Below are 23067 nucleotides of genomic sequence, written 5' to 3' on the forward strand. Positions count from 1 at the left end.
TGAGTTTTTGCACAACGTTACAGATAAGATAAAAACTTAAGGTATAGCTTTGTATAACGCTGCATTTTAGTTCTGAAAAAACAAGTATTGAGATTATTTTAAATGTGAATAATAACATTTAATAACCAAGACAGAAAAGAATGCATTTACTTTAGCTTAGCTCAGGGAAATGTTAATGCCTCTAACCACAATTTGTAAAGATCATTTATAAAATATGACAGAAATTCCATTATACCTGCCAGAAGTTTTTATTTGTACCTCATGAGATCATATTGACTTTGTAGAACACAATGCTTTTATAAAAGAAATGCTCAAATGATGACAGTCAGCACAAGGCTAGGCACAGTGTAGGTGTTCCGTATTATTAATTTAGCATAACAAAGTATTATTTCTACACATTAACAGTTCAACAGGTAGTTATAAGTTGATTTAAAGCATTTTAAACATGAAAATACAGTTTTAGTAACAACCATAAGAGGAATTTTTACAAGTGGCCATTTTCAGTCTTAGTTTTATAAAAAATAGAGTTTCAGATTCCTTTAAATAGGCCTAAGAAAGCTGCCCCTGTTTGCTGCTAAATGTGATAAGACCAACCTATTAACACCTTCAGAACTGATTAGTTTGGATGACAACCCTCCCTAGAGCAGTTTCCCTTGAAAACAATCTATGCATCTGAAGACTGGATCCACCAATGTGTATTTCTGAACAATTCCCATACCTCCTGGAAAATTACTATGATTAAATGGATTTGAGAAATAATGATTTCAGGTTACCAAAATTTTTTATCATACTTGAACATTACTTTACATGAGTAAAAACATGTATGGAGATCTTGAATAACCTGCCTAGCTTATCATCAGACCTTACCCAAAAGTATTTCTTATCTAAAAGTCACAGGTTTTACTCTAGGTCTCTTGCTAGTCACAAGAGCTATCAGACAGTGATCACTTCTGTCAAATCTGCTGGTGATTGCTGTTCTATAGTTTTATATTGCATAGGCTTTTTCTTACTAGGAAACAGAAGAATCATCTGGCAGTTGTATTTTAAAAAGAGCAATACAACTCATCTAGAAGTTAGTTCTTAAAATGGCAATGTCAGCATCAGTATTCAGAAGTATTTGCAAAGCTGATTACCAAATATCTTAGTTTTTTTCTTTCTTTTAAAATAGGGTCTCACTATGTTGTCAAGGATAGTTTTGAACTCCTGAGTTCCAGAGCTTCTTCCACTTTAGCATCCCAAATAGCCTGGGACTACAGATGGCACTACCACATTCAGCTTTCAAATTCTTATTTTTTTTAAACATTTTCAATTTACAAAATAGTATGTCAACTCCATGTACAAAATCTCATTAGCCATATAATGCAAGAAGAAAATAATTATTTAACTGGATATGCATTTAAAAAGTACATAAGTTTATTTAATTATTACCTAGTAACAAATTCTTCTAAATAAAAAGAGAAAATAAGTAACAAAATACACTATCAAATGAATGCCATAGAGTACTAAGGAAAGTTTAAATTATCAAAGATTTGAAAGAATTTTTAATTAGTATTAAAATTGTTAACCGGTAGGAACTTCTGTTTTCTAATAAGAGTATTATATAAAAAGAAAACTGAAAGCTCACTGAAGGGGTTAAATAGTTTATAAGATGACTAAAATTACTTAATTTAAATGAACTATTTTAGATCTTCAAGTAAATGATATGGTATTCAAAGAATTATTTAAAAATAGCCTTTAACAATTTTAGAATTAGTAAAAATTACTAATGGCTTAAGACTAATATACATAAGTATTTTATCAAACTCTCTATATAAAGATTAGAAAGGGCTTAATACCACAGTCTGCTTCAAATCGCCATCTGTATCTCAGCAAAGTTATAGAAGCTGTCAACATCTCCAGATGCTGTCTCCTTCTTTTCTGATACAAACATCTATTTAAAATACAAAACAAACACAAGATTAGTTCTGTGGCCCTTAAATACCAAAGGCCACATATTTATAGAACAAAATCATAAGCTTAGGGTTTTCTTTTTAAGATTTATTTATTGTTTACACAGTGTTTGGCCTCCTTGTATGCCTGCAGGCCAGAAGAGGGCACCAGACCCCATTACAGACGGTTGTGAGCCACCATGTGGTTGCTGGGAATTGAACTCAGGACCTCTGGAAGAGCAGCCAGTGCTCTTAACCGCTGAGCCATCTCTCCAGCCCAAGCTTAGGGTTTTATCTTTAAGAAGTTTTTAGATTTACTTTTTATATGTATGAATGTTTTGCCTGCATGTATGTATGTGTACCATTTACATGCTTGGTTTCTTCAGAGGTCAGAAGAGGATATTGGACCTCTGAAGCTGGAGTTACATATGGTTGTGAGCCTATGGGTTAAAGAATATACTATAGAAACAAGTACTATTTGGTTGTAAGGGGAAGGAGATAAAATGGAAAATTAGATTAAGATAAGTAAGATCTATACCTTTGTCCCGTTGAATATCTCGTTTACGATAAGGTGACATCCTTCTACAACACCATCTCCATTAAATTCCAGGGCAATCACAGGACCTAAAATAAACCCCAAGAAGTTTTTTCTCACCACGAATATAAATATATTGTAAAGCTTATTCTTGAATTTCTTTGTTTTAGATTTTTGACATAGTTCACTATGTAGCTCTGAAAGACACTATGTAGACTAGTCTGCCCTTGAAGACACTATGTAGACTAGTCTGCCCTTGAACTTTTCTCCATCCTTCTGCCTTTACAGGTATGTAGTAAACCCAGCATTCATTTTTTGATTCTTCTCTGAGAAATTTCCAGTATCTTCATCAGGTGGGAAAGAAGGATGGAGATAAAAAGGCACATCATTTTAACTTTTCCCTATCCCTATGATAAAACAAATAAGCACTGAGTCTCATCTTAGGATGCACAGCTCCCGTACTATTACACAACTGTATCACATTTTTAAAAATTATGTATGTGTGTGGGTATGTGTGCATGTGGAGTGCAAGTGCCTTGTGGAGGACAGACGAGGTCATTGGACTCCCTGTAGCTGGAGTTATGGACAGTTGTTCCTGAGCTTCCAGATTTGGGTCCTGGTATCTGAATTCCAGTCCTTTGCAAGAACAGCAAGCATTCTTTAACTGCTAAGCCATCTTTCCAACCCTTACTGTCACGCTTTCAACTGTTGAAAATTGTCTGGTTTCTTTGGTTTTTATTTTTCTTTTTAAAACAAAACAAACAAACAAAATAAAAGAATCTCCACTAATTTAGCAGTACAAAGACTAGTGGGCAAAATACCGAACAAGATAAAAACAATCCAAGTCAACACACAAGTCTTACCAGGCAGCCTGCCCTCCTTCCAGCTCCCCTACTTAACCAGCCAAGTTCTAGTTCACCAACTATGGAAATAAATCAAACGGGAATTGAGGCCAGGCACCAAAGCAATGCCTCTTTGAAAGAATTTTCCTTGAGTGTGTTTTAAAGTTACATTCTAAAAGTAAATATCAAACTTTTATTTTTAATCCTCTGAATAGAAAGATTTGTGCCCTCTTTCCCACCTGTTAATTTGAATGCTTTTAAGACCCCCTCTGACTTACATTTTGAGTTAAATATTCATGATTTAATTTTTGGCAAACCTGGAATGTAGCATAGATTTGTTGGCAAGCATGACCAAAGCCAATCAGACCAAGAAAATGTGTGCTTCAATTAATGTGTATTCAGCTATCACTATATTCCAAACAGATCAGCATTTTATTTCCTATGGTGATGGAGAAGTTTTGACCTCAAGGAGTTTACAAATGTGTCTCAAAAACAGATATAAACTGATTAAACAAACAAAACAATATAGAATAATGGAGTACTACATCTGAAAAACCAAGGTAAACAAAATATGAATGCTAAGTTTAATGTAGTTCTGAGACCTGGACAAAGCACAAGAATGAGATAGATCTCATTATATTTGGCACCGAAATAACTGGAGGGTTGAAATTTAATACAGAAACAAACAGGAAAGGCAAGTAATAAAACAGTTAACTGTACCCTCACACAGACCTAGTGAACAAGCTAAACTAGGAGTTTACAGCACATAGTATCTATAGATTATGATAAGTACTGAGTCAAAGAAGAGGCAACTTCTTACATTTTCTTACTCTTGGCAAAAAGGCTCTGTGGAAAATGTGGCTGATAAGAAGAGGAAAGAGAGGGTCATGTAGTAGCATGGATGCAGGTGAAAATTGTCTCAATGTACCGTTTTATATAACTTGATATTGGAAAGCATGTCAGTATTTCAAAACCAAAAGTAAATGTGGGGGAAAAAGCAGTTCTAAAAGTTAAAAGCAAACTAAAATAAATGAGTCTATCAAGTTAGTGATATGACCATACAAAGACTTATTCTAAGCAACCTTAGAAGGCAATGCCTTGTCTGGATACCTTCAGTGGTATGTGGCCTAAGTATAAAAATATAGAAGGTGATTGAAAGCCAGTAAGCTAGGCCAAAGTAGGCCTGAGGCAACGAACGCCACCTTGGGCCAGAGCAGGATTGAGGCAACAAATTCCACAGGAGTGAGATGGAACCAGCTACCTAGGCTGTAGTGAACCTGAGGAAGCAAGCTCTATGGGAGCAGGAGCTGTGAGCCAATCCAGTCCTGGGTCACTGGTGGACCAGGACTGAACCAGGGTCCTGGTCCAGAGACAGTGAACTCCACTGGAACAGGTACAGGAGAGTAACTGCTGAGTGAGTGAGCCAGAGTCAGAGACTATTGAGGGTCCAGATGTAATTTGGAGCCTTCAAGGGAGTATACCTAAGCCAGGACTCCTGTGGGTCTGGAATTGAGTCTAGGACCTCTCAGGAACTAGGCCTGAGCCAGGACCTCTGCCAGTCTGGGCGTGAATCTGGGACCTCCGAGAGGGGAAAGGCAGGAACCAGAGATCTCTGTGGGGCCAGGTGTGAGTCTGGTACCTCAGAGGGAGTAGGCCTGAGCCAGGTCCTCTGTAGGTCCTGGCATTGGTGTGGGACATCGAAGGGAATAGGCAGGAACCTGGAACCTCTGTGGGTCCTAGAGTGAGTCTGGGACCTCTGAGGGAGTAAGCCTCTGCGGTTCTGGGGGCTCCTGAGCCTGGGACCTCCAAGATCAGAGCCAGAGACCTTTGCAGGACCAACTCCATGCCAAGGACCTTTGCAGGAGTGGATCCAGACCAGGGTTTACAGAAATAGGTCAAAGCCAGTAACCTAGGCCAAAGTAGGCCTGAGGCAACAAACTCCACCTTGGGCCAAGCAGGATTGAGGCAACAAATTCCACAGGAGTGGGACTCAACCTCTCTTAAGATTGGAGGGTGTCTGTGGGAGGGGGTAAGGGGGAGGGTGTGTGGAGGGAGTGGTAGGGAAGTGGGAGGAGGGGAGGAAGTGGAAATTTGGATTGATATTTTTTAAAGTAATAAAAATAATAAAAAATTAACAAAAATACAGAATGAAATATTAACCAAATTAAAAAACAGTAACCTTATTAATTAATTTCAGATAAAATTGATTTTAAAACAGGGAAGATAATCAGAGCTAGATGGTGTTATTATATAAGCAAGGGTTTTCCAAAGAAAAATCTATCAATTCTAATGCATATGCAATTAATAGACCTTCAAAGTACACAAGGTGAAGCCTCAATAATTAGAAAAGAGAAATACACAAATCCTCAGTGACACCTGTAGAGTTCAACATTTCTCTCATTAATATATCAAATAAGTAGGCAGAAAATAAAGGAGAGATGACTTGCACATTATCAATTAAGTTGGTATAACAGATATTTATATAGCATTTTACCAAGCAACAGATTTTACATTATTATCACATGAGCATGAAATATAAACAAAACAGACTGAAGCCTGTGTCATAAAACAAGTTTAACTAACTGTAGAAAACAGCAAGTTTGTCTTTTTTTAGGGTATGTGCACTTGAGTGTAAGTGACCATGGAAGTCACCAGAGGATGCACTAAGAGCTTGAGTTATAGGCATTTCTGAGCCACCCAACCTGGGGTACTGGGAATTGAACTCTGGTTCTCTGGAAAAGTAGCAAGTGATCCTAATGACTGAGCCATCTCTCTAATCTCCAATTTTTTGTTTTTCTTTTTTTTTTTTTTGAGACAGTATTCTAATAGGTAACCCAAGTTGATCTTGAACTAACATATAGCCTATGTTGGCCTGATACTCATGATCGTGTCTCAGGAATGTGCCACTATACTGGCTTTAAAAATACTTTTCACTAAATTAAATATTAAGTTACTTTCTCTATAAAGAGCTGGATAGAAAGTATTTTAGCCCTTGTGGACTATACATTGCCTGCCATGAAACAAATCTTTGGTTGTGGTTAAAAAAAAAAAAAAAAAGAAAACCCAGCAGAAGAGATAGAAGAATGAATATGACCATAATCCCATAAAACTTCATTTTGTTTTGTTGGTTTTAGGAGACAGGGTTTCTCTGTGTGGCTTTGGAGCCTGTCCTGGAATTAGCTCTTGTATATCAGGCTGGCTCCAAACTCACAGAGATCCACCTTCTTCTGTCTCCCGATTAAAGACATGTGCCACTACCACCCAGTCAAAAACTTCATTTTCTAATGCAGGCTGTGGGCTGTATTTTGCAAAATCTTGAATTGAATAAATATGAAAACACAATGTGTTGAAAGTTGCATGATACAGCTAAAGTCATACGTATAGGGAAAAAATCAGTATTAAATATATATGCAGTAGATCCTTATTTGCATACTTGTTTAAATTCTCCTGTAACTACCTCTACACTTAGGTGTGTACTACCCCCATCAATACTTGACTCTACTTTTGTAGCTATTCTCAGACATGCTTGTTGTTCATGTTCCTAGCTAAGTGAAGTTAGCGTTCTTGTTTTATTCCTCTTATATATGCAAATATCCTTTTCACCATCTGAATTGTGCCTTATTTTTCATATTTCTGAGATCCCTATTGATTGTGGTATTGACATAGCCCCCAAACTTGGTGTCCACTGTACCTAACTGAGGAAGGCTATTCTGTGCTTCATGAGAACATGTGTGTACATATGCTTCACGCAGGCATGCTGTTAGCTGTAGTTCTTAGATCAATGTCAAAAAATCATACTTAAATCTGTAACTTATGCTCAAACTTTAAGAAACTAGAGAATGAACAAATCATACCTAATGTTTGTGAAAGTAAGGAAATAATAAATATGAGAACAGAAACCTAATGGAATTGAAAAGAGAATTGAAATGCAAAGCACTTCTTTGAAACTATCAGTAAAATTAGAAACATCACACGAAAAGGTACTGAATGTCACTAATCAAGAAAATGCAAATCAAACTCATGATGAGATATCAACTTCACATACATGTTAGGCTATTATCACAAAGAGAAATGCATTGCTGAGGATGTGAAGCAAGAAGAACAAGAACTCTTGTGCATCGCTAGTGGTAATTTAAATTGTTATATATAGTCATTGTGATAATACTTCTTCAAAAAAATTAAAAATAGAGCTGCCATATAATCCAGCAATCCCACTTCTGGGTATATATTCAAAAGAAATCAAATCACTACCCAGAAAGAATTCCTACATTACTGAGGCATTATTCACCCTAACCAAGAAATGGAATCAAATTTAGGGGTCTTGTTGACAACTGAGTGGACAAAAAAAGTATGGTATGGACTACTCTTGGTGGCATATGTCTTTAATCCTAGAATGTGGAAGGCAGAGACAGGCAGATCTCTGTGAGTTCTGGGTCAGCCAGGGTTATGTAGTAAAGCCTTATCTCAAAAAAATCTCACTCTCCTCTCTCTCTCTCTCTGTATCTCTGTCTCTCTCTTTCTGTCTGCCTCTGTCTGTCTGTCTGTCTGTCTCTCACACACACACACACACACTGACGTCTATTCTGTCAAAAAAAGATCTTGCCATTTGCAACAACATGGATGAGCCACAGGGCAGCATGATTAGTAAAATAAAGATAGATACTGTATAATTTCACTTATATGTGGAATCTTGAAAATTTGAATCCACACAAATAAGATAACATGGTGGATCCCAGGGCCGAGAGGCTGGAGAAACTGCAAGATGCTGGTTACATCATATAAATTTGTGTAGTTATATGATTAGTATGTTGAGGCTGCATATATAGACTGAGCTATCTCCTGTCTAAAATGCATGGGGTTTAATCTACAACACAACCCCCAACACAAATCCTAAGTAAGTTCTTAGGATTTAATGTATAATATGATGGCTATAGTTAGTACCATATTGTATACTGGAAAATTGCTGAGACTTTAAATGCTTTTATCACAAAACAACAATTATGGGCCATTGAGATGACTCAGTGGGTAAAGTTTGCTGCACAACACGGAAACCTGAGTTCAACCCTCAGAATCCAGTAAAAGCAGAAACAGAGAAGTAACTTAACAGAGTTGTCCCTAACCTCCATGGCTGTGCCACAGAACATACACCCACAAACATACATATAATAATAGATTTTAAACAAAAAATTTGAAGACGTAACTGTTTGTTGTAATCATTTATAATATATGGATAGGTCAGGTCACTAGATTATATACTTTAAAATGTAGTATCTGGCAATTATATATAAATAAATCTGAAAAAATTTAAAAAGTTACCAAACAAAACATAAATTTCTAGACTGGTGGAAAAATGAGAATAAAAGCCTGACACCCTGCGTTTGATCTGTGGGACCCACATGGTAGAAGAAGGGAATCAGCTCCTACAACTTATCCTCTGACTTCTACATTTGCCCTGTAGCACAAATGTATCCCTACCCTGCCACGATGGAAGGTAAACACAGCAGATACTATTTCAACTTCACCTCTTCTACAAAACCTATAACCTTTTCTAACCTGAGAAAAGAGCAGATGATCCCCAACACAACAACATTCTTCAGACTAACTGGAGGTGATTAAAAACAAAAGTAGGTTGACAACTGTCACAGAGTTGGCGAGATCCAGGAACCACAGCAACTAAAGTCAACGTGGGATCTAGAAATGAATTTTGGACCTGAAACTTGCTGGCAAACATCTGGTGAAATGAGAACAGACTGTACAAGGAAACATTTTACCAATGTCAATTTCTTGCTTTTGACAAATGTGCCTTGGCTACTTTAACATTTGGAGAAGCAGGAAGAAGATATACAGAAACTCTTGGTACTGTCTTCGCAAAGTTTCTGTAAATTTAAATTATTCTAGAGATTTATGAAAAATAAAAAGCATAAAAATTTAGACTAAACTAGCAAACCTGGCATGGCCTACAAAGCACCATTTTGTCCACTACTGCTCATAGCTCATCTACTGTTTTTGTTGAAGAAGATGAGCCTTTCAAACAAAGAAAAACAAGTCTAATTAGTGCCCAAGACCATCTGAGAAACTACCAAAATGTTGATTCCAAGGACATATAATAGACTTCTGAGAGAGTAGTTTGAAATTTATATTTTTAAAAACATCCTACATAGTTTTGAGGATTAGTATGGTTTGGAAGTTCTAGGATAGAAAACAACAGATTCTCTTACTAATAGTCAAATAGTTGATGTGGGAGTGTCATATCAATCTGTTGATTTCATTGGCTGAGCAATAAAGAAACTGCTTGGCCCTGATAGGCTAAAGCATTGGTGGGAGGAATAAACAGAATAGGATGCTGGGCGGAAGAGGAAGTGAGGTCAGACTCTGCTCTGCTCTCCCGAGCAGAGACACCAGGATGGACGGAGGCTAGAATCTTCCTGGTAAGCGCACCTTGGGGTGCTTACACACATCATTAGAAATGGGCTAGTCCAGGTGCGAGAATTAGCCTATAAGGGCTAGAGTATGGGCCAAGCAGATCATTAAATGAATACAGTTTGTGTGTTGTTATTTCGGGCATAAGCTAGCCAAGCGGCCGGGGTGTTGGGGACGCAGCCCCACCGCTCTTATTTCAACAAATAGTAATATTTATTAACTAAAGAAGATAATTGTAATTAAAGACTATTTAGATTCAGCTATGAATTACAATAATGGTAAATTTCCAAGAGTAAGACTATTATTTTAAAAAAATAGTTTTCAACTGACAACTATTTCAAAGGACATCAGGCAATGTCTAAAAACATTTTTGTTGTTTTTGCCACAACTGAAGAAATGTGTATCAAGAGGGCAGGAGCCAGAAATGATGTTCAACATTCTATAATGCACACAGCAGCCCTACTCAGGACAATTACCTGCCTGAGAATGACTATTGGTCACCTTATTCCACCCTGTTAGAATATTAGCATCAAGTCGGCTTGCTATTCCACATGACCTAATAAACTCACTATTGCGCAGACTAAATTATTTTATCCATTTTGGGTGGTTTTGAGAATAAGATATATAATTTTTTAAAGTTTTTATTTCACTTTTATTTTATGTGTTATGGGAGCTTTGCCTGCATATATGTGTGTGGACCATGTGCATGCAGTGCCTTTGGAGGCCAGAAGAGGGCATTGGATCCATAGGAACTGGAATTACAGCCAGTTGTCAGCCACCACTGAGACTAGAGAACCTGCGTGCTCTGGAGGAGCAGCCAGTGAGTGCTCTTAACTGCTGAGACATTGCTCAACTCCTCCAATGTTCAATTAAAACACACACACACACACACACACACACACACTAGAAATACTGAAAGAACAGCATAAATATCCACCTTACCTTTAACTATAGTCACCAAGAGTCAAAATTTAGCCACTTTTCGAGACAGGGTTTCTCTGTGGCTTTGGAGCCCATCCTGGAACTAGCTCTTGTAGACCAGGCTGGCCTCGAACTCCCAGAGATTCACCTGCCTCTGCCTCCCGAGTGCTGGGATTAAAGGCATGCGCCACCACTGCCCGGCTAGGTTTTTTTTTTTTTTTTTTAAAAAAAAAACAATTATTTGTTTGTATATTTACTTATTTTTATAGATGTAGAAGTGTGGGCACTCCTGCCATGGACACACTTATGGAAGTCAGAGGACAACGTGTGGGTGTAAGTTCTCTCCTTCTTCCACGAGGGACTGAACTCAAGGTCATCAAGCTTGGTGGCAAGTGCTTTTACTCATTGAGTCATTTTGCTGGCCCCTACATATTATACATTACTGCACACACATGCTTTATTCTTGTTTTGCTGACACCTGATACTCAGCATGCATTTCCTACCTAATCACAATGCTATTTCCATATCTAAGGAAATTAAACAACTCCTATCACCTTCAAACTCCTAGCTTAAAAACTATATCAATCCCATATCAAATCAGGGTTCTCTCTTTGCATTAATTGTTATATCCCTTTAGATTATTTTAATCTAAAAGAGTTCCCTCACCTGAAGAAAGCTAGCTAGTTATCTTATAGAACGTCTTGTATTTTGGGCTTGGTTCATTGTTTCTTTGTGGTGTCATATAACTTTCTTTCCTATCTTGGTTCAGTTATCAATAGATCGAAAGATTCCCTTTTTCCAGATTTAGAAAAGAAAGGAACAAAGACAGAAGAGGTTGGAGGCAGAAAGAAGGTAAGAGACGCAGCCTGTAATCATTAAATTCACCTGCTTTCTTTTTCTTTTCCTTTTCTTTTTTAAAAAATATTCATTTATTTGTTATGTATACAATAGTCTGTGTGTATGCCTGGAGGCCAGAAGAGGACACCAGACCTCATTACAGATGGTTGTGAGCCACCATGTGGTTGCTGGGAATTGAACTCGGGACCTCTGGAAGAGCAGGCAATGCTCTTAACCACTGAGACATCTCTCCAGCCCCTCTTTTTTTTTCCTTTTTTTTGAGACAGGGTTTTTCTATGTAGCCCTAGCTATCCTAGAACTCGCTCTGTGGACCAGATTGACAAACTCACTGAGATTGGCTTGTCTCTGCCTTCCAGTCCTGGGATTAAAGGAGTGTGCCACCATCGCCCCTTCCCTCTTTTTTTGAAATGGTCTCAAGCAGCCCAAGCTGGTCCTGAACTCCTTAAATAGCTGAGAATGTCCTTGAACTCCTAAACTCCTCTTGCCTCTACCTCCCAAGTACAGGGATTACAGGTGTGCAGTACTTTGCTCAGGCCTCTACTTTTCCAAAGGTGGATAACAGTTATTAAATGACCTGCACTATTTTTTTTTTTTTTGATACAGGGTTTCTTTGTCTTGGACTCGCTCTGTAGACCAGCCTGGCCTTGAACTCACAGAGATTCACCTACCTCTCCCTCCCAAGTGCTGTGATTAAAGGCATGAATCACTGCTGCCCACCCCCCCCTGCATTATTCTTTGTGAGGTTTATTTGTTTATTTATTTTGGTGCTAGAAATGGAACCAAGGTCCTCATGCTATTCAAGCACTCTTACTACTCTTACCCCAACCCCCATTATTCAATGGTCAAACTGCCCCCAAATTTTTCCAATGCAAATCAGCAGGTCAAGCTGATTCTTTTGACCTGACGTGAGTACTTCAGTCTTTAAGTACTTCCTGTAGACATGGTTTTTCAATTAATTAATTATTTTATTTTACTTATTTTTATTTTATGTGAATTGGTGTATTACCAAGGGATGTCAGGTGCCCTGAAACTGGAATATTAGACAAATGTAAGCTATCATGTGGATTCTGGGGATTAAACCTGGGTCCTCTGGAAGAACAGTCAGCGTTCTTAACCAGTGAGCCATCTCTCTAGCTCCAGAATCTCTTGTTTTTTTAAGACTTGATTGTATGACATTATTTCCTGAAATTCTGGTAACATCTGCTCATTGGTTTTAGTTCTACTTTTTCCAGAAACAAAACATTTTACTACTTCCACGTGAAATGTTGTATTATTGAAAGACATGTACTGTTTAGGTTGAAGCAATTCTATAAGACTTCTTTACTAATATTATACAAATACATAAACCCTTGATTCAGATTACTGAATTCAATACTAACTCTTACACTTTAGGATATCCATTAGACTTATTGCTTAATTCCATTCCTAGAAGTTGATGAGAGTTTCAAGGTTCATTTCCAAGATTTTATTTGAATGTTCCTATGTCAAAATATATTCTGAGGTAGACTCAAGCACTGGATTGAATAAGTCATTGCCACTACCACAGTAACTAAGAAAAAGATATGAAATATGCTAACACTTAACAGCCCAATTACATAGAGCATTATTGTTTAAAATTATCGTAACAGTCCTTCTATGCTTTTTTCATACAGTTTTAGAGTTCATTATATTTTATTTATACATAAAGAACACACATACAGATGTGCCCTGTCTGTAGAGTATACCCAATTAGCATTCCATATTGCTATTCATACTGGCTTGAAGCCTTAAGCAAACAATGTCCCTACTCCCAACAGAAAGATAGTACTTTGGCCTCCAGAGTCAATATGCCTTTAAGAAAATATAGGCAAGCAGCATCTTTTCAGCGGGGCAAGCAGATTCTAGCTCCTCTCTTTCGCACATTTCTTCACTATCTGAAACTTATTGCTGGTATTCACTTGCTAGGGAAAATTATAATTTTCACAAAAAGTTAATTATATGAAAACAGAAAATTAGTGACTATAATTCTTCTTTTTCAGTAGATACAACGCATATCCTTATTATGTGCTTCGTAACAGTACAAAGGCAAAATAGTAATAAAATGACAACTAAAATAATACAGAAATGTGACCATTTAAGTACTAAGAGAAAGAACAGGAGAAAAGTGAGTTCTACAGTGCTTCTTGGGTTTTGGGGAAAACCGAACAAAAGAGAAAGAGAAGGCAACATGAAAGAAGAGAAATGTTAAGAGAGTCAAAAAAGAAAATAACCACAAAAGTACCCCAGTCACCCAGAAAATACCTTTGTTTAGAAGAAGAAAAAAGTCAGATGCCTTTTCTCGGAAAACCCTTTGAGCATCTTCAGCTTTCATTGACACTTCCTTTGTCTGCACTAGGAGAAACCCTTTACCAACCATCTGTGGAGAATAAAACTTCATTCAGATTGGAAAATGAACTTTTGGGATGAAAACAAGGTTTTGTTATTTGAACATTTTCCCATATATAATGCAACCCAGCATTCTGATTTTTGTTTTAGTTCTGAGTAATTCAGACTCTGCTGTCACTACTTTACAACTACTAACCAGAAGCTTAATTTGAGATACAGAAAATGTTCAATGAAAAATACCACAGTTCACTACAATTAACATAATTTGTTAAATATAATAAAGATGTTAAAACAAAACAGAAAAATACCATGTAATGTTAATTTTAAAAGCCATCACATCAATTTGTATAGTATATTGCAAGAATGATTGACCACACATATGAGACCATTTGAAGTTTTCTGAATATTATACATATATACATACAAAATACATTTAACCTCTCATGAGATGGGTACCACCACCATCTTCCTTGTAGGGATGAGACAATTAAGATGTGACATGGTTAAGAACTTGCCCAAGGTCTATAAATTAACAGAGCTTTGATTTTAATTCAAGTTAATGAGATGGTGGATTAAAGAATTATTTTTTAGGATGGGTGATGGTGGCTTGTAGATGGAAGCTGTTTGTTCATTTTCCGGCCACCCAGACCCAAAATAATCACACAGAAACTATGTTAATTGCAATACTGTTTGGTCAATAACTTGTGTGTGTTTCTAGCTAACTCTTACATCTTAAAGTAATCCATTTTTATGGTTCTGTGTATTACCACGAGGTTGTGGTCTACTGACTACTGGCAAGGTTCTGGCAGGATCCTGCAGGAGTCTTTCTCCTGTGGAGGCTACATGGCATCTCTCTGACTCTGCCCACTCTCTCTATATATATATCTCTTCCAGCCTGGCTATATTCTGTTAAGCCACAGGCTGAAAGCAGCTTCTTTATTAACCAATGGCAATAAAACATATTAACAGCATACAGAGGGGAATACCACATCAGTGGCTCATGCATTTGATCCTAACACTCAGGAAGAGAGGCAGTGTGAGTTCGAGGAACTGGGAGATCAAGGCTAGCTTTGTCTAGAGTGAGTTCCAGGATAGCCAGACCTACACTGAGAAATCATGTCTCAAAAAAAAAAAAAAGAAAGAAAATACTTTTTTAAAAAAATCAGTTAACTAAATATTTTTATAAATTTTTATTCACTTGATTGCAAATATTTTCTAATTTAATCTATAAAATCAGTGACAACAGCTTATTATATTTCATGCTATAGTTCTATTATTGAATATCATACAATAAAATTGAATGAAACTCAAATCCTATTTCAGAACTTTCACTCAATGTGACCTCAGACAAGAAGATACATTAAAAATTACAAGAAACTGGAGCTGGAGAGATGTCTCAGAGGTTAAGAGCATTGACTGCTCTTCCAGAGGTCCTGAGTTCAATTCCCAGCAACCATAGGGTGACTCACAACCATCTGTAATGAGATCTGATGCACTATTCTGGTATGCAGGCATACATGCAGGCAGAACACTGAATACATAATAAATAAATCTTTAAAAAACTTACAAGAAAACCTATGGACATTATTGCTAGATGATAACTGTAAAGACTTAAGATATCAGAATCAATCTTATCACTGTTTCAAATTTTATAGACTATCTTCACCCATCATTCTATAATCAGATATATAAACTAAAAAATTATGATTAAATGGCCAACCATGTTGGTTCATGCCTATAATCCTAACACTCAAGAGGTGAAGGCCAGAGTATCAAGAATTCAAGACCATTGTTTGCTACATACCCACCTGCATAAGACATTTTCTTAAAAAAGAGATTAATTGAAAATGCCATTATCTAAAACAAAGCATGAACTACGAAGCTGTATCTTAATATTTTCACTGAAGATATTTAGAGACTCTTTTACATGAAAATCATATTTCTGAAGGCTTTTAAGTTGTGGTAACTAACTAACTTCAATTATAAAATATACTTAAATAACTAAAGCCTTTTTTACTCTAATTTATCCTGTAAATACATGTGATTCATATAAAAGCAAAAAGTAATTTTGGAGGTGAGAAAACAAAGTCTCAGTAACTTTCCTTAACTCCCTATGCAGTGTTTTTTTTCTACTTCAGCCAGCCCTCTAGAACATCCAATCCTCTCAAGTTTCATACTCCCTATATAAGAAAACAATTTGTTTGTGAAAACAATATAAAATGTGATTTTATGATGTTCCTCAGCAAATCAGAGCTGGTAACTGCATCTCCCAGTCTAAGCTGTCCTAATATAGCTGTGCTATGAAAATACTTAACTTTTATTTTTTTCAGAACTAGTTTCTTTGCTAACTCAAGTATAATTTAAATAATACATAACCTCTCAACATAACATTTAGGCCTTTCCCTTTTCTTAGCATCAGCTTTCTTTCAGCACTGGGACAGCACAACAGCTTTATGTTTAAGGGTTAATATACAGGAAGAGTATCTGCCTGCATGTATGAATCACAGCTCTGATGTTTACCAGCTTGCTGAGTGACTTTTGCCAAGTTATTTACCCTGTCTGTAGGTCACAGAGTTGTTTTGAACACTGAGTTAATTCATGTAACTCTCTTTACAAGTACCTGACTGGTAAAAGTATGTAAGAGTAAGTTACTATTATTATTAGTGTAGGATTGTTATTTTGCATTCCAGAAGGACATTTAAAGAACATCACTCTTCTAAGTCATATTCTTGCAAAGGCCATTTCACACATCATATACCAAAAGTCAAAAGGTTCAGAGCATTGATGACTCACAAATAGACTGTGTTGATGGCTTTTTTCTTTAAACATGTTAAAATATCCTAATTATCTAACAAAATGGAGTTTAACTTGAATGATTAATCTTTGAAAATTATATGTAGTAAAAACTCACAGACAAAAGAAATTTGCCATACACCATAATGAAGATATTTACTTCTCAGATGTGACTATATAGTGTAAAGCCTACAAGCATTTTTTTTTACATTTTACAAAACTTACAGCATGCTTCTTATCATACTGGCACAACAAAAGAAAATATCAACATCTTAAGCCAGGCACAATAGCCTAAGCCATTGAGATGCAGAGGCAGGAGGATTGCTGAAGTTCAAGACACGGGCCTGGTCTACATAGTAAGTTTTAGGCCAGGTAGGGCTACACAGAAAGACCCTGAATCAAAAAACAAAAAAGGAAGAAAATACCAAAGTCTAAAAATTATACTTTAGCTTCTATAGTTTTAAAAGCTATCCCTCAAATATACTTTGTAAATTCCAGACATGGGTTCTCTGCATTACAGATGTATAGCTATCAAGAGGTATTCATTTTTACTTTTTGTCAACACACTCACTCCTTTTGGTGTGCTTCAACTTTAAAACAGTCCCTTCAGAAAGACACTTACTTATTCACTTCTGGAAGCTTGTGTTTTAAACTTAAAACAGATTGCTATTGGCTAAATTTTGATCAATATATCTTCCTACCAACAAAGGAGCTACTGCTTCTGGAGCCTAACCTCTCCCTCCTCACGTGCTTTTCAAGGGGAAGCTGTTATGCATTAACTCTTCTCTACCTGATGAACTCACTGAAAGCCACCAGTCATGAGTCTTGGAGATTCTGCCATTCCAATTCCCATGTTATTCATATTATTTGTAGATCCCCACTTCCTATCAATGGCGACGGGACAAGAGAAAATAAGGAGCCCAATGTAGATGACACTGTCAAAATAGGGTTTAAAAGTTGTATTCTTAAACATCATTTCCAACCTCTAAACCAATTAAAACTCCAAAAAAAATTTCCTCATTAGAAAAATCATTAGCAAAGACTATGCTTCAATATGCAGTACTGTTGTGAGCGTGTGTGGAAACTGTTTATGATGAAAACTGGAAAATCTTTGAGGCAAAGAAATGTAACTGTATGCCTTAATTTCCAGTATCACCTAGGTTTTATTATTTCTAAGTTGCAACTAATTACAAGGTATTTAAGCAAAGATGTGGAAAACAAACTTGTATCATATAGTGAATGAAATATGATAACAGAATAACCTGCATATAATTGATGCTAACAAATGCTTACTAAATTAAATTAGATTTAAAAGTTGCATTGAGAAAGGATTTTGGCCGGGCGATGGTGGCGCACGCCTTTAATCCCAGCACTCGGGAGGCAGAGAGAGGCGGATCTCTGTGAGTTTGAGACCAGCCTGGTCTACAGAGCTAGTTCCAGGACAGGCTCCAAAGCCACAGAGAAACCCTGTCTCAAAAAACCAAAAAAAAAAAAAAAAGAGAGAGAGAGAGAGAGAGAAAGGATTTTGTAGACCAAGAGATCTGCTTCTAAGGTAAACTTTGTGGATCCAAGGAATTCGAGAACTATAACTTGAGGGTTGCTAGTATTTCTAATAATTAATTTGTAAATAATTGATGTAGGATTTCACTCTGTATGCTGTGAATACCACTGGTGAATAAAGAAATTGCCTTGGCCTGTTGATAGGGCAGAACTTACGTAGGCAGGGAAAACTAAACGGAATGCTGAGAGAAGGAAGGCGGAGTAGAGAGAAGCCATGTAGCTGCCAGAGACAGACACTGGAACTTTACCCAGTAAGCCACAGCCATGTGGTGACATACAGGTTAATAGAAATGGGTTAAATTAATATGTAAGAGTTAGCCAATAAGAAGCTAGAGCTAATGGGTCAAACAGTGATTTAAATAATATAGTTTCTGTGTGATTATTTTGGGGCTATGTGGCCAGGAACAAATAAGCGGCCTCCCTCCTACTACAAATAATAACAATAAATAAAACCTAGCAAGTCCTATCTATGTCTATTTCTCTTCTCTCTCTCTCTCCTTACCTCATCAATTAATTTTCTGGCATTTGCAGTTGTATAATCATCAGCAAATAATACCACTAGGCATGACTCATCGCTGTCCTTCTGTCTCTGACCCCGGGATATGGGAACAATGCTTCTATTGGCTTCTGTAGAAATTCGTACAGCTTTGAATTCTTCAGTAGTTGGAATAGGAACATAGTCTTGAACCACAGCATTTTCTGGAAGAAGGCTCCAGTTGAGTTCTCCTGACACAGGTGTAAAATCATGAACATGACTCCATATATTATTGAAGATACTGAGCCCTGCATCTTTAAATTGGGCTGCTAATTCAGGGTAGTACCACTGAAAACATCCAAACTTGATATTTGTGGAAGATTCAATAATGGGTTGAGTGGCACAGCACAGAAAGACTTCCAACTTTCTACAGTCCCTCACACGAAATTGTTGGCAAGCTAATGTACACTTGCAATCTCTACAATTTCGGAAAAATACACTGCCTTTCACTGGTCCCAAGAAAAGTATGCAGTTGGTGCAGTCATCAATGGTAATTGTAGCTGAGTGATCAAAAATATAGATGTTACAGTTTTCACAGTCTTGAATGACAAATTGTTGTCCTGCCACTTTTCCAGGTAAGCGACCTACTGTTTCATCCTTCAGTCCACTGAACATATAATCTTTTGGATCAACCTGCAGGGACAAAGCACAAGACCTTGAGTATTGTTAAGATATTCACCAAAAACAAATAAGTGCCTATGGGATGCCAGACACAGATGTTAATGCTAAAGCTTAAGTTTCCAATTTCATTGACTTTACAATAAATTAGAAACCAGTAAATAAAAGGAATGAGGAAGGAAAGGAGGAAGGAAACCAAAGTTCAAGGACACAATCAGCAAGTGCTTGGATCTTGTTCCAACCATTTCAGTTGTAAAATTTTTTAGGCAACTGGGGATATTCACACATATACACAAAGCCTATAACCTCAAGGACTTCTCTTTTTTTTCATTTTCTAAGTGTGATAACAATACTGCTGTTACAGAGAGGTGAACTTGGCCATTTTAATTAATATAAAGTTTATAACCTTGGTTAATATATATCTACCTCCCAAGAAATGGATCTGCTCTTTCTGCTATCAAATTTCATGCCTGGGCATGCAAAGCTAAAAGAAAGCCTGTGTGACTCTATGGTTTGGGTCTGCCTGTGAGTTAACCCAGGTGACATATCATCATTGCTACTATCAACAGCCTTTCAGCTTATTTGGAATCTGTGTGACCACAAAATTAGTATGGAGTGCAATGGTAAAGAATATATTCTAACAGAGTAGCTATGTAAGTCAGACATGAGAGTACACACCTGCAATCCCAGCATTTGGGAAGCTGAGGCAGGAAGATTACTAGGAATTCAAGTCCAGCCAGGGCTACAGAGCAAGAGTCTGCTGCAAAAACATTGCTAAGAAAGTAAAGCTTATATCCTCTGCATCTATCCTAATCAGAACATACTATTTCAGCTGGAATGTAGCTCAGTATTAAAATGTGTGTTTAGAATGTAAAAGGCCTCCCAACCAAAAAAAAAAAAAAAAAAAGCCCAGAACCAGATGACTTCAGCACAGAATTCTACCAGAATTTCAAAGAAAAACTCCTCAATACTTCTCAAATTGTTCCACACAATAGAAACAGAAGGAACATTACCAAATTCTTTTTACAAGGCTACAGTTACATTGATACCCAAAGCACACAAAGATGTGATTAAGAAAGAGAATTACAGACCAGTCTCCTTCATGAACATTGTGCAAAAATACTCATAACACACTGGCAAACTGAATCCAAGACACATCAGAAAAATCATCCACTATGATCATGCAGGGATGGTTCAACATACAAAAATCCATCAACGTAATCCACCACATAAACTGAAAGAAAAAAACCACATGATCATCTCATTAGATGTTGAAAGGCCTTTGACAAAATCCAACACCCTTCATGATAAAGGTCTTGTAGAGATCAGGGATACAAGGAACGTATATAAACAAAATAAAAAGCAAATACAGCAAGCCGACAGCCAACATCAAGTTAAATGGAGAGAAACTCAAAGTGACTTCTCTGAAATTAGGAACAAGACCAGGCTGTTCACTCTTTTATTCATTATATCTATTCAATATGGTACTCACGGTTCTAGCTAAAGCAATAAGGCAACAAAAGAAGATCAAGGGATACAAATTGGAAAAGACGAAGTCAAACTTTCACTATTGCAGGTGATATGATAGTATACATAAGTGACCCCAAAAATTCTATGAGGGAACTTCTAGGGCTGATAAACACCTTCAGTAATGTGGCAGGTTACAAAATCAACTCAAAAGAATCAGTAGCCCTCCTATATACAATTGATAAAGGGGCTGAGAAAGAAATCAGAGAAATATCCCACTTTATAATAGCCACAAATAACATAAAATATCTTGGGGTAACACTAACCAAAGAAGTGAAAGACTTGTACAAAGAGCTTTAAATCTTTGAAGAAAGAAACTAAAGAAGATATCAGAAAATGGAAAGATCTCCCGTGTTCTTGGATAGGTAGGATCAACATCATAAAAATGGCAATCTTACCAAAAGCAATCTATAGATTCAATGCAATCCCCATCAAAATCCCAGCACAATTCTTTTTTTTTAAAAAAAGATTTATTTGTTTATTATGTATACAACTTCTGCCTCCATGCATTCCAGAAGAAGGCACCAGATCTCATTATAGATGGTTGTGAGCCACCATGTGGTTGCTGGGAATTGAACTCAAGACCTCTGGAAGAGCAGCCAGTGCTCTTAACCGCTGAGCCATCTCTCCAGCCCCCAGCACATTTTTTCACAGACCTCAAAAGAACAATACTCAACTTCATATGGAAAAACAAAAACAAACAAAAAAAGAGGAATTGCCCAAACAATCCTGTACAAGAAAGGAACATCTGGAGGCATCATCATCCCTGACTCCAAGCTCTATTATAGAGCTAAACTTGGTATTGGCATAAAAACAGGTGGACCAACAGAATCAAATCGTAGACACTGATTGTTGACAAAGAAGCCAAAATTGTACAATGGGAAAAGAAAGTATCTTCAACAAATGGTGCTGGCATAACTGGATGTCAACATGTAGAAGAATGCAAATAGATCTATATCTATCACCATGAACAAAACTCAAGTCCAAATGGATAAAAGACCTCAATATAAATCCAGCAACAGTGAACCTGATAGAAGAGAAAGTGGGAAGTAGCCTTAAACACATTGACACAGGAGACCACTTCCTAAATATAACACCAGTAGCACAGACACTGAGAGAAACAATAAATAAATGGGACTTCCTGAAACCGAGAAGCTTCTGTAAGGCAAAGGATAGGCTGGAAAGATGGCTCAGTGGTTAAGAGTACTGACTGCTCTTCCAGAGGTCCTGAGTTCAATTCCAGCAACCACATGGTGGCTCACAACCATCTGTAATGAGATCTGACGTCCTCCTCTGGTGTGCGGGCATACAGGGAGGCAGAATGTTGTATACATAATAAATAAATAAATCTTTTAAAAAATTATTTAAAAAAAGGCAAAGGACACCGTCAATAAGACAAAACGGCAGTCTACTGAACAGGAAAAGATCTTTACCAACCCCACATCAGACAGAGGATTGATCTCTAAAATATATAAAGAACTCAATAAACTTGACATCAAAATACCAAATAATCCAATTATAAAATGGGGTATAGATCTAAACAGTGGATTTTCAACAGAAGAATCTCAAATGGTCAAAAGACACTTAAGGAAATGTTCAACATCTTAAGTCATCATAGAAATGCAAATCAAAACAACTCTGAGATAGCATCTTTTACCAGTCAGAATGGCTAAGATCAAAACCACCAACGATAGCTTATGCTGGAGAGGATATGGAGTAAGAAGAACACGCCTCCATTGCTGGTGGAAATGCAAACTTGTACAGCCACTTTGGAAGTTAGTATGGCGGTTTCTCAGAAAATTGGGAATCAACCTACCTCAGGATCCAGCAATACCACTCTTGGACATATACCCCAAAGATATCATACTACAAGGACATTTGCTCAACTGGGTTCATAACAGCATTATTTGTACATGCCTGAAGGCCAGAAGAGGGCACCAGACCTCATTACAGATGGTTGTGAGCCACCATGTGGTTGCTGGGAATTGAACTCAGGACCTTTGGAAGAGCAGGCAGTGCTCTTAACCACTGAGCCATCTCTCCAGCCCCTGCATAGCAGCATTATTTTTAATAGCCAGATCCTAGAAACAACCTAGATGCCCTTCAACTGAAGAATGGAAAAAGAAAATGTGGTACATTTACATAACGGAGTACTACGCAGCAGTA

The 23067-nt window shown here is 37.1% G+C and overlaps 1 protein-coding gene across 1 annotated transcript in view; it reads right to left on the bottom strand.

The window, feature by feature from the left end:
• Positions 1-229: 229 nt before the first annotated feature.
• The window catches only part of Rp2 (RP2 activator of ARL3 GTPase), a 32565-nt gene continuing 9727 nt past the window's right edge, over positions 230-23067 (bottom strand). Inside the window, exons 2-5 of the mRNA XM_050160935.1 lie at positions 18724-19389; positions 13785-13899; positions 2467-2552; positions 230-1930 (exon numbers count right to left, since the gene is read on the bottom strand). Of these exons, the coding sequence (XP_050016892.1) occupies positions 1847-1930; positions 2467-2552; positions 13785-13899; positions 18724-19389 (951 nt within the window). The 3' untranslated portion in view covers positions 230-1846. The remainder of the gene's footprint in view (positions 1931-2466; positions 2553-13784; positions 13900-18723; positions 19390-23067) is intronic.

Source organism: Alexandromys fortis, unplaced genomic scaffold (assembly GCF_014885135.2).
Source record: "Alexandromys fortis isolate MF-2015 unplaced genomic scaffold, M_Fortis_MF-2015_v1.1 scaffold_83, whole genome shotgun sequence".
Lineage (NCBI taxonomy): Eukaryota > Metazoa > Chordata > Mammalia > Rodentia > Cricetidae > Alexandromys > Alexandromys fortis.